The 12,551-nt window shown below is 41.3% G+C and overlaps 1 protein-coding gene across 1 annotated transcript in view; it reads right to left on the bottom strand.

The window, feature by feature from the left end:
- BMP1 (bone morphogenetic protein 1) overlaps positions 1–12,551 on the bottom strand; it is a 1,811,822-nt gene that overhangs the window by 371,544 nt on the left and 1,427,727 nt on the right. Inside the window, exon 10 of the mRNA XM_044082969.1 lies at positions 1,140–1,256. Within this exon, the coding sequence (XP_043938904.1) occupies positions 1,140–1,256 (117 nt within the window). The remainder of the gene's footprint in view (positions 1–1,139; positions 1,257–12,551) is intronic.

The following is a 12,551-nucleotide window of genomic DNA, read 5'->3' as shown; positions in this document are numbered from 1 at the left end:
ATTACTGAAATCAATAACTTTTTGTTCATACTGTGGCATTATTCTAGGTGAGGGTAGCATCCTGCTCAAGGCTAGGGACATACCTGCCTTGGACACATATTCAGGAAGCTCAAACATGTCTATCTTTATATAGTCCAGTGTGGTACATCTCAGGTCTTTCACACCAACATGAGCTATGACAGAGTCATAACGGTACTTGTTGCTGCAAGGCTTAAGTGCATGCATGATTTGGTGAAACCCGGCACCAGGCAGGTGTTGGTGAGGATTCAGTCGTAAAACCACTGATGGTACTGCTGCTTTTGTAGTGCTGGTGAGGATTCACAGTCGTAAAACCACTGATGGTACTGCTTTTTTTGTAGTGCCGATGAGGATTCAAGTTGTAAAACCACTGATGGTACTGCTGCTTTTGTAGTGCTGGTGAGGATTCACAGTCGTAAAACCACTGATGGTACTGCTGTTTTTGTAGTGCTGGTGAGGATTCACAGTCGTAAAACCACTGATGGAACTGCTGCTTTTGTAGTGCCGGTGAGGATTCAGTCGTTATACTGCTCTTCTCCACAAGTGTGTAACTGTGGATTTAGTATGGAGGTGTGTGTGTGTGTGTGGGGAGGGGGGGGCAAAGTATTCTAAATGGTGGGGTGAAGGGAAGGTTTGGCCGTGGGAAAAAAAACAATATTTTTATGTTTTACATCTAGAAAGGCTATGATAAATTATGTTAATCTGTGTGTAAATTCAACATGATTAAGTGGACAATTCACAGCCGAACACTCTTACATCTTAGCTAAACTGGATACTTCAGTAAAGCAGTGGGTACTAGCAGAAGCATAGCTGCCTCAACAAGTGTGCCTCCCCCTCCCCCCAGTTCTACAAATGAAAGCAAAAATAATACAAAACAAAAAGTCTGTTCCTTTCACTAGCACACCAACCAGATGGCCAGATACAGCCCCCCCATCCCAGCCAGGAATCTAGAACCTCTACAAGTTCAGTGTGCTGCCTGGGTCATCTAGCGAATAATATTACAAAATCTAAAAGTCCAGCTTCACACATATTCAATAAATTAACTGATGACTGGTTTAGCAACAAAATGGGAAGGGGAAGGTGGGAAAAAACAGGAATGGAGATTGTGAGATATTCCATACCTTCATACACTGCAGCGAATCCTTTTCCCACCCAGTTACTGCTACTTCGGAACTCGATCCAGAGTCGGCTGTCTGTAGAAATTATTGAATTAGGAATCTTCTGACCACAGTAACGACCTGAAACATTAATAAAAAAAAATGTAGTCAAATAATTCATACACATTACTAAAACTATTTGTGTGTTTATTTGTAATCTGACAATCGGGTTTGTAACAGACTTTTAGGGTGGAACGATTCACAGACAGAAAACTGCACCAAAGAACATGAAGATAAAGTGATACATTATGCGAACTACAAAAATTATAAAACATAACGAGAATGTACTCACAGCAGATAACATATAAATACCAATACAGTTACTTCTAATGAACAAAATAAAACATACCGCAACCAAGATAGTTATTTCTAATGAACTATATCACAGAAACACAAGTTAACATCCTAAGACAAGTGCTTTACAGAGGTTCATAGGTTCACAACATCTTTCAAAGATTATAGTAAAGGAGATAATCAAGAAGCTTATCGACATCACCCCAGAATGGACATTAAGTGGATTACATCACCCCAAGATGGACAAAGGCCTCCAGTATGCAGATTTTGCACATATATCCCAAATGAAGATTTGTGATAACATTCATCCAATGACCAATTGCTAGAGAAATACTCTTGCCTGACAGGCAAGGGCAGCTTTTTCCAGAAATGGGGTACATGTTATGTTCAGTACCTGTTGCTCCATCTGCTATTGTTGATGTGGCAGTATATATTTAGGTGCCTACTGTGTGTGTTTAATGTACTACTGATTCTATTTAGGTGGAGGAGTTTAAACAGTGGTGGGTCTTTTATTGCATATAAGACTAAACTAAGATTACTGCTCAAGGGTTTGTGGGACACTGAATACAGGGACAGGGCTTGTATTCTATCAGCCAAGGATAATGAGACCCGAGATCTTTTTGAGGACAAATTGTTAAGGTCTCTCAAGTTGGTTCAGATGCTTAGTAATGTATATCTAGACATAATAAGGAAGGAATAAACAGGGACTATAACTTCCCTACAGCTTGAGGAGACCCAATGAAGGATACAATGGACTAGGAAGAAGAATTTCCTAAGCACTTCCTATCACCGTAGGTACCAGAGTCCTAGATAACTGTGTGGAATGTCATCTGCTTGTTGACTAGCAGTGATCCTAAATCATTGAGGATAAGCACATTATCAACAATGGAGCATTTATTCAGTAACTTCTGCTGGAGAATGATGATCAGAATGGGATTTACCTGACATGAAAGCTGTTATGTAAAAGAGATATGGGCCCAGATCAGGGCCCTAAGGGACATCAGTGGTGGTTCAACATTAGAGCATTTATTCAGTAATTCCTGCTGGAGAATGATGATTAGAATGGTATTTATCTGACATGAAAGCTGATATGTAAAAGAGATAGGGGCCCAGATCAGGGCCCTAAGGGACATTGGTGGTGGTGACCTTAAACAGTATGCATTCTGTCAAACAGCTAACTACCTATCCAGGAAGCTATAAATGGATTAATGATGATTTAGGAGAGTGGATAAATAATCCAAGAATGGGGTGATACTGTTAAAGGCCCTGGCAAGGTCCAGATGGTTTGCCTCATATTCATAGCCTCAGTAGCTCTTTTGAAGAGCTCAGTCAGGTTAAGCTTGCATGATCTGTCTTTTACAAAGCTGAACTGGTGTGTATCCAGAGCTATAAGATCACATTTACTATTTATTTTATTTTACATTTGTTGACTGGGATTGTTCAACTGAGATGAAGAGCCCTTTTTCAGCGGAGGCCCGGGGAGAAAAGCTCCAACATATTATACAATTTTCACTGTAAATTAGCATTAAACAGCATATCATAGATTCATAAGTAAGGACTAGACAATCAGTCTGCAGGAGCTACAAGATGGCATATATCATAGATTCATAAGTAAGGACTAGACAATCAGTCTGCAGGAGCTACAAGATGGCATATATCATAGATTCATAAGTAAGGACTAGACAATCAGTCTGCAGGAGCTACAAGATGGCATATATCATAGATTCATAAGTAAGGACTAGACAATCAGTCTGCAGGAGCTACAAGTTGGCATATATCATAGATTCATAAGAAAGTACTAGACAGTAAGTCTACACACCAGTTCAAGCCTAGCTAAAAATGCACTATTCAAAAGTTTACTCTTACCTCATGAACGTAAGACAAGACAAACTGGGAAAGAATTTCAGGCTGCCCCTCCAATTATCTAGTTTACCTTGAAGGCAGCAAGGGTGTTACTCTGCTTGACATATACTAGAAGTTTGTCCCAGAGGTGAGGGATACATTGGAATATGAATCTATCACACTAACGTGTGTTATTTATCTGCTGATAAAGGTTTATTTCCTTTAACCAAGTATTTGAGGAACCATTAGTTCTGTGAAGGAATAGGAGGTCTAACAGGGTTGGATTTTTCAGAGTTTACAAAGCTTGACACAGATCTCCATGGAGCTGCCTGTAAGAGACTGAATACAGAGAAGGAACTGCCAGTCCATCCTGACAGCTAAGATTTTTGAGGCCATTAATCCTTTTAGTTATGAATCTCTATTAAGTTTCTCTCAAGTTGTGTGATATGTTTAGGCAAATACATGCCAAACAGTGCATTATATTCAGTAAGGGGTCTGATAAGGGGATTTAAAACTTATTTGGATCTACTGGAGATGCCTTTAGAAATTACACTGGCCAGATAAAAGGCTTTCTGAACATAAGTAGTTGTCAACAAGAATGCCTAGCTGCCCCACAATGGTGTCTGGAGGTGTACATCTCCTATATGGTAAGTGAAACTGTTTTGTTTACCAAAATCGACTACATTTTTCACATTTAACTTGAGACCATTGTCCTTGCATCAGTTATTAACATGGTCTAACCCATGTTGGAACTACTGTGAATCAGTTAAAGATTGAATAACAACACCCAGTTAAGAGTTGTTTTAGATAACCATAGGCCAGAAATGCTGACCTGAATGTCTGAGAAATATAGGGTTAGTTCCTTTAATTGAGTTTTTGATGTATCATTGGTTCTGTGAAGGGATAAAGATCAACTAAGGTTGGATCTTTCATGGCGTGAAAGGGTAGACATAGATCTCCATGGAGGAGTCTGTAATAGTCTGATGTGAGCACAGAGAAAAGGCTGCCAGTCTCTCCTGATAACTAAGATTTTTGAGGCCACTGATCTGATTCTTTTAGTTATGAATCTATGAGGTCTTTCAAGTTGTGTGGCATGCTAAAACGTGCATTATATCCAATAATGTCAAAAAATCCAAAATACTGCTCTCACTGGTAAATTCTCTTGTGGAAACAAAACGTGCACTATATCCAATAATGTGTCTAATAAGATACGAGTAAAAGGGAATTAAGACTTCTTTGGCTGTACTGGAGATGTCTTTGGAAAGCAGATGGACCAGCTAAAAGGCTTTCTGAACTACTTTGGAGACATGATGGTCAAATGATAAGGAGTTATCCACAAAAGTACCCAGATTCCTTACCATGGAGGGGAGCATCTCCTACATATTAAGTGAAACTGTTTTGTTTAACAAAATGAATGAACTATGCCTCACTTTTGTACATTTAATTTGAGAATATAGTCCTTGTACCAATTTATTAATATGGTCTAAGCTGTGTTGGAGTGACTGTCAGTCAGATGACGATTGAACAACGGCATTCAATTTATAGTCATCTCCAAATTTAGTTATCTATAGGCCAGGAGTGCTGTCCCGAAGGTCTGGGAAATGTATGCCAGACAGGACAGGGCCCAAAACTGAGCTTTGTTGTATACCACTGTACTGTAAATACATGGGTTCTTTCAGACAACCAGACCTTGGCAATGTCTAGATTGTTGTATATGTTTGTAGAACCACTGTACACGCTGTTACTTTTTAAAGAAATTAATGAAGTTAAAGAGCCAGGACCTTCCTTTCACAAAGCCAAAGGGTCCAGGGTTAAGAGATTTTTGGTGGTAGTGCTGCAGTAGCATTGTCGCCTTACAGTAAGATGTTGTCCTGTTCGATTCTCAGCTACAGCTTCTTCTTTGTGGAGACATACTTGAATGGGCGTACCTTCGTTGAAGGTTGTGTGTCAGGGCTGGCAACTCGGCACGTAAAAATCTACTGCCAATCATTAGCGGACCAGAGTTTCGCTGTGGCGACCCCTAACCAGGAAAAGCCAAAAGACACAACAGCAACAACATTAATGAAGTCTGACATAATGCACTCCATAGCTGTACATATGATGCTAGTGAGACTAATGGGACCATAGTTACCAGGGTCCATGGTTCGGTCATGCTTGTATAATGGCATTACAATAGCCATTTTACAAACTTCAGGAATGTAACCAGTGAAGAGGCTTAGATTAAAGAAGTTAAGTAGAGTTTCAGAAAAAAACACATTTAGCACTAATAAACAGGCAAACTGGTATGTTATCAGGGCTCACGGATGAAGTATTCTAAATGTTTGAGGGGACTGAGTGAACTTGCTCCGTAATAGTTAAAGGAGATGGCTGGGATTGTGGAACCTGTGGGATGGCTATAACTGTGGGTGGAGTAAAATTTGCACTACATTTGTTAAGCAGGATATTAGCGATTTCCTTGGAGTCAGAGAGTGTAGTATTGTGGAAGAGCTCTGAACGTTGTTTGGTGATAGTTCTTAACTTTCTGACATAGTTAAAGAAAGATTTGCAATATGTTTTTTTTATTTTAATAACTATTTTAAGTTCATAGCTTTGAGCTTCCTAATGGTTTCCTTAAGCTTGTTGTTAGTTTGCTTAAGTGTGCTGTTAAAGTAGTTAAAATGAGACCTCTTATAGGCATTAACCAGCTTCTTTCATGTTATGTCACTTATTTATATGGTTATTTCACCACAAGTGTTTGTTTTTAAAGTTCTCATTATATCTGTTGCAGAAAGGGACTGCCTTATCAATACAACTACTTAATTGGCAGAAGTCAGACACATAGGTAGCATCTTTAGGAATAGGATCCTTCAGAGAAGGATTACAGCAGAATTTATTTGTCAAGTAATTGAAGACAGTTTGTTTTTGAGAAGTCCCTAAACACAGAGATATTTACAGGGACAGTACCCCTTGGTTTTATAGGAAAAGGTCACTAAAGTATTTTCTGATTTAACAAGACATGATTATACATACAGAGCTGCATGTTATTTGTGAGGACTAGATCCAGGATATTGGAGCCCCTACTAGGATGGTTAACTATTTGTGAAAGAGAGGTAGCATTTATAATGTCAAGGAAGCACTGAGCATGCTGACCACTGGCAGTGTAGTTCAGCCAGTTTACTGATGGATAGTTGAAATCCCCCAATAGAAAGATCTTGGGTTTACTGTGAATTTCAGCTAATGCATTAAGATGGACATGATACTCCGAAGTGGACACAGATGGTGTTTCGTAGCTAGGTAAGGAGTGGTAATCAGCCTTATTTATGGTGCTTTGGACTTCTAGCACTTCAAATGTGGTATCCCAAGAAACCTGTTGTGAGGTAATTATACCCTTGACAAATACTGATACCCCCCCACAATTGCCAGTGGGTCTAAAGACATGATCAGTATTATACCCAGGAATGGAGATAGTTGCTTTCACTGCTTTGAAGCCAGGTTTCTGTAATGATTCATACATGAATGTGTTGCAGAAGGACCTCAAGCTGAGGCATTTTTTGTTAAGACTCCTGGCAAAGAGTAGCACCTCACTATTGTTCCATATTAGAAGTTACTAGGTTTAATGTCTATCAGATGGACTCTGCTAAAATGGCACTGTATTCATTAGTTCAACTATAATATATTTCATAGCCTTGCAAATAAGACCAGTGAGAATATTAGGCCTGTGATTTTTAGGATTAATAGGGAAAACAACCTTAGTACAAGGACATCACAACAGCTCTACTGCACACTTTGAAGACGTAACCAGTGGAAAAACTGAAGTTGAAGGGTGGATGGAGGGGTTTTGCTAGGTAGCAGTTAGCACTTCTCAGCACGCATTCATGCTAGGGAGCAGCACTGCTCAGCACATATTCACGCTAGGTAGCAGTTGGCACTTCTCAGCACACATTCATGCTAGGTAGCAGCACTTCTCAGCACATATTCACGCTAGGTAGCAGTTAGCACTTCTTAGCACATATTCATGCTAGGTAGCAGTTAGCACTTCACACACATTCATGCTACGTAGCAGTTAGCACGTCTCAGCACACATTCATGCTAGGTAGCAGTTAGCACTTCTCAGCACACATTCATGCAAGGTAGCAGTTAGCACTTCTCAGCACATATTCATGTGAGGTAGCAGTTAGCACTTCTCAGCACACATTCATGCGAGGTAGCAGTTAGCACTTCTCAGCACATATTCATGTGAGGTAGCAGTTTGCACTTCTCAGCACACATTTGTGCTAGGTAGCAGTTAGCACTTCTCAGCACATATTCATGTGAGGTAGCAGTTAGCACTTCTCAGCAGATATTCATGCTAGGTAGCAGTTAGCACTTCTCAGCACACATTCATGCGAGGTAGCAGTTAGCACTTCTCAGCACACATGCATGCTAGGTAGCAGTTAGCACTTCTCAGCACAACTTCCACTGTGTGTGAATTGTTTTTACTACTGTTTTTGCTACTTTTCTGTAAAAAAAAAACTGTAAGCCTGTTTCCTACCTTTCCTGTAACTAGTATTCCAGATACAGATTTGCTGTATCCAGGACTGTATGTAAGCTTCTGAGCCCCCCATGCCTTTCTGTGTTGGAGGGAAGCCTTCTAGCTTATCAGTGGGAGTGGTAAGCACTAGGTAACTTGTCTACCACATAAGGAGTGGTTCTGGCCCAGAAATTGTAGTTATTGGCCATTTGGGCAATCTTCCATCTCTCTCAACTTTCTGATTTGAAAGCCTGCATTTGCACTTGTTTCTGTCCTGTAACTCATCTAGTGCAGATACAGATTCTTAGTTTTAGCACTTAAATTTGCTTATTCATGCTCAGCACTTGTTCAGAACTTGTAAGCACTAAATAAGCTACTAATTACTACAGCACTCAACCTTCCTCATTACCTAGAGGAAAACAGTTTTTGTACTTACTTTCCTCACTTGCTTAGAGAAAAATAGCTCTTGTACTCACTTTCCTCACTTATCTAGAGGGAAATAGTTTTTTTTTTATTCAGGCATGTCCAAGGGTCAGCTCCCAGTGTTCTCTCCTGTCTATCTGATGAATCTGGGCATACTGGAGCAATGTAGAAATTACTTCATGTACACAGACAACCCTCTCCTCCTACCACCCAACACTACAACCTGTGAGAGATGCACTTATCTAGCCAAACTGGAGGTAAAGCTCTCACCAACCAAGACTGAACTTGATAGTCATGAGGAGAAGGTAAACACTTGCACCACACCACACTCATCACATAGTCTCACTAAATCTACACCACCAAAATCCACACATAGTAACACAAAAACATTCACGGAGGCTCTCAATAATAATCTGTCTAAGCAACAGAGACCTCCAAAGCAGAAACGCAAGCAACCTCCATCCCCCAACACAACCCAAATGACATATAGCCCACAGACTCCGTATGCCACTCAACCCCTGGGATTCCGGATACTGGCTAAGGCTCTTGCTGCCCTTATAGTGCCTTTTTTAGGCAAGGTTCAAATAACAAATTCACCACCATAACAGGAACAGGCAAGCAAAAACTGAGGGTAATGCTACTCAATGCTAGAAGTCTAAATCTCAAAATGCACTCACTCGAGGCACTCCTTAAAATGGAGAACATCGATATCTGTTCAGTGACTGAGACCTGTTTTTTTTATTTCTGGTTGATTTGTTTTTTCTGTTGTTACCTGGTTCAAGGTTCCAGAGAGCACCCCTGCACTACCAGGCTATAACTCATACCACACTTTTCGGCCATGTAACCTGGACCGAAACACCGAAGGCGGAGGTGTGTGTCCATATTCATTAAGGATATCCACACCTCCAGGCTAGTTGCTCAGCATAATGCATCCGAGGTTATCCAAGTGCAACTAACTCTGGGCAAAACTGCAATCCAAATTGTAGCTTGCTAGAGATCCCCCACCATGCCCCAGGATTCCCACTCCTCTTTTCTTGATGTACTGGAAAATATTAGATTTCAACCAAACACCCTAATAATGGGCAACTTCAACTACCCCACCATTAACTGGGAAAACTACGCGTGTACCAACTCCTTAGTGCAATGCTTTCTGGAATTCATAAACTCCAATGCCGTAGATCAACTTATCCACACCCCCACCAAGGCAACAATATAATAGAACTAGTCATTACCAACATGAGTGACTGGTGTTCCACACCTGAAGTCAACTCCTCGTTGGTCCGATCCAACCATAAGCTAACCACCCTTGACATCCACATCCCGCCCCCACCCCCCATTAAGGAAACCACAGTAAAAAAATTCTCCATAGCCAACTTCATGTTTCTTAAGACAGAAGTGGTAAACTTCATGACACCCATGCAGATGGACAATACAGTTACAACTGCTGAATCCTACACAAATGCACTGTATAAGCACTTACATGAGTGCATGGATTGTGCTATCCCAAAGAGAACCAAGACACTATCCTCCAAAAAAAGGAAGCCAATCTGGTGGTCCCCTGCCATAAACAAACTGTACAACAGAAGGAAGAAACTGTTGCAAAAGAGAGTAAAATCCCATGAGTGGAGGAGCTCCCTGGTCAGCCTCAGGAAGAAGCTGAGATCCCTTATAAGATCTTCCAAAGCTAGCTATGAAAACAAAATCGCCACTAATTCCAAGGACAACCACAAAGCATTCTATAGCTATGTCAAGAATCTCAATGGCAGCACCCAGATCTGCTGTGAGTTACAGCACAAAGGCACGGAAATTACAGAACCAACTGATATTGCCAACATCCTGGCAGATTGGTTCAGTGCTAACTTTACCCCCCAAAGGGCCTATATCTATACAGGAAGAATGCAGAGTCCCTGTAATCGCAGGTAAAAGCTGCACTCTAAAGCCAAAAACACAGCATCCATGGGACCGGACAACATCCCAGGCTGCGTTTTACATGAACTTCAGAACGAACTGGCTCCCCACTTAAGCACCATGTTCAATAATAGTCTCGCATCAGGCTTTGTGCCCACTGAATGGCGCACAGCAACAGTTATCCCACTCCACAAAGGGGAAGCCACCACTGATCCCAGGAACTATTGCTCTATTAGCCTGACAAGCCTGGTCTGCAAGGCCATGGAACGTATCATCATGGAACTCATAAACAAAGACAGTGGTAACCTCCAAACGCTGGATCTCACCCAGTTCAGGTTTGTGAAAGGCAGATCATGCCTCCTGAACCTGAAGCAACTTCTTTGAGGCAGTCACCAAAGCCGTAGATGAGGATAAGGTGGTTTGCACAGCCTATCTTGACCTTGCCAAGGCTTTCAACACCATCCCTCATTCTGAGATTATAGCTAAACTCACTAAACTAGGTATAAATCCCTATGTCACAAGATGGGTTGCCAACTGGCTCACTGACTGTAAAAGTTGCAGACTCCAAATCCGACCTCAAAGCAGTGACAAGTTGAGTACCACAGGGTTCCATCCTGGGACCTCTCCTGTTTGGTATCTACTTCTCTGAAGTACAGGCTAACACAGAAGGCCTCTGGCTAATGAAGTTCGCAGATGACTGCAAACTAGGAGCCATAGTCAAGTCCCCAAATGATGTGGACATCCTACAGAAGGGCCTCACTGAGACAGATGCCTGGTGTCAGAGCCATGGCCTCAAGCTCAATGCCAAAAAGTGCAGTGTCATCCCTTTGGTAAAAACTCTGTACCCATGAACTACCACATAGGCAGCAATCTACTTAACACCGAATGCGTGATAAGAGACCTTGGGACCCAGGTGGACAGTAGTCTCTCCTTTGATAGTCACATTGCCACAGTAGTCAGGAAGTCCTTCTATGTGGCACACCTCATCATAAAAGGGTTCTCATCCAGGAAAAAAAGAGGTCATTGTTCCCCTCTACTCAACACTCATTAGACCCATTATAGAGTACAACGCCCCTTTTGGAATTTACCTCACAAGACATCTGCAGCAGCTGGAAAGGCCACAGAAGTACCTCACAAAAAGGATTACTGGCCTCAAAAAAATGCCCTACACTGACCGCCTCAAAAAACTCCAGCTTTACTCCGCAGCATATCACCTATCCGAGGTGATTTCTGCCTAACATATAAAGCTATGTCAAACCCAGAGCTGTTGGACATGCTACACCTAAAGAAATCCCAATCCCTCCAAGCTACATGCTCTAGGTACCTAAACCTTGTCACCACAATAAACAGGACATGCTGGAGGGACAGATTCCTGTCCCAGAGACTTCCCATACTCTGGAACAGGCTACCCATCTATGTCAAGCAAAGTTCTTCATTAGGACTCTTCAAGAAAAATCTTGATGAGTGGATGGGAAATAGGAAATGCACCCAGAGGATCACTTCTGTGTCTCTGCTCGACAGTGGCACAGTAAAATAACTTTCTTGGGTGGCGTAAGCCAGGGAACCTTGTTGGCTAGGCTTACGTAGGTCCTTGGGCAATAGCCTAGTGCCTACCTATGAACATATTATGCTAGGTAGCAGTTCGCACTTCTCAGCACATATTCATGCTAGGTAGCAGTTAGCACTTCTCAGTACATATTCATGCGAGTTAGCAGCTAGTACTTTTCAGCACCCATTCATGGATACTGTCAGGACCCAAGGAACTGACATTTTTATTTTTGGAAAGTGCCAAAAGGATTTTGTCCAAAGTAATTTTTGGGAAGGAAGTTGTGAGAGGAAATGGTGGGTGCTGTGATCTTGGAATATAATTTCTTTCCAAGAATATTAGCAATTTCCCCGGCATCAGAGAAGGCATTATTAGAGATGTTCGTTGCAGAAATTTTGGTTCCTTCTAAGCTTCCTAATAGAGCTGAAGAAGGCCTTATGGTTGTCTTTTGAATTCGTTTTAACTTTAAGTTTACAGTTGGCCTTGCATTTCCTAATGCTATGTTTGAGGAACTGTCCTACCTCTCTTAAATTCCCATTATAATGATGGAGTAGACATGTTTTATTAATGGTTTGAAGTTTTCTCAGTTTCTTACAGTTTGTTGAAGTCATAGTTCCACCATACAGTTTTAGTTTTAAACATGCCTTAATGCTTACATCAAACTGGTTAAGATGGCTCAATACATCTACCCAAGAGGGGGTAAAATTTAGAGGAGTAAGCAGCAGTCTCAGGTAGGAGGTTTGCTAGGGGATATACCATTTGCGACTGTCATAACATCAGTAAAAAGTAAGCAACTGATTTTGGAGTTCTCCTTGGATGTAAAGTTACCACTGGCCACAAAGCAAGTTTTTAGAGCACGATGTTCAGACTTGAC

Source organism: Protopterus annectens, chromosome 9.part0, assembly GCF_019279795.1.
Source record: "Protopterus annectens isolate FY-2018-M chromosome 9.part0, PAN1.0, whole genome shotgun sequence".
In the NCBI taxonomy this organism is placed as follows: Eukaryota; Metazoa; Chordata; order Ceratodontiformes; family Protopteridae; genus Protopterus; species Protopterus annectens.
The sequence above is the reverse complement of the archived record's forward strand: the minus strand, read 5'-3'. Positions and strand labels throughout refer to the sequence as shown.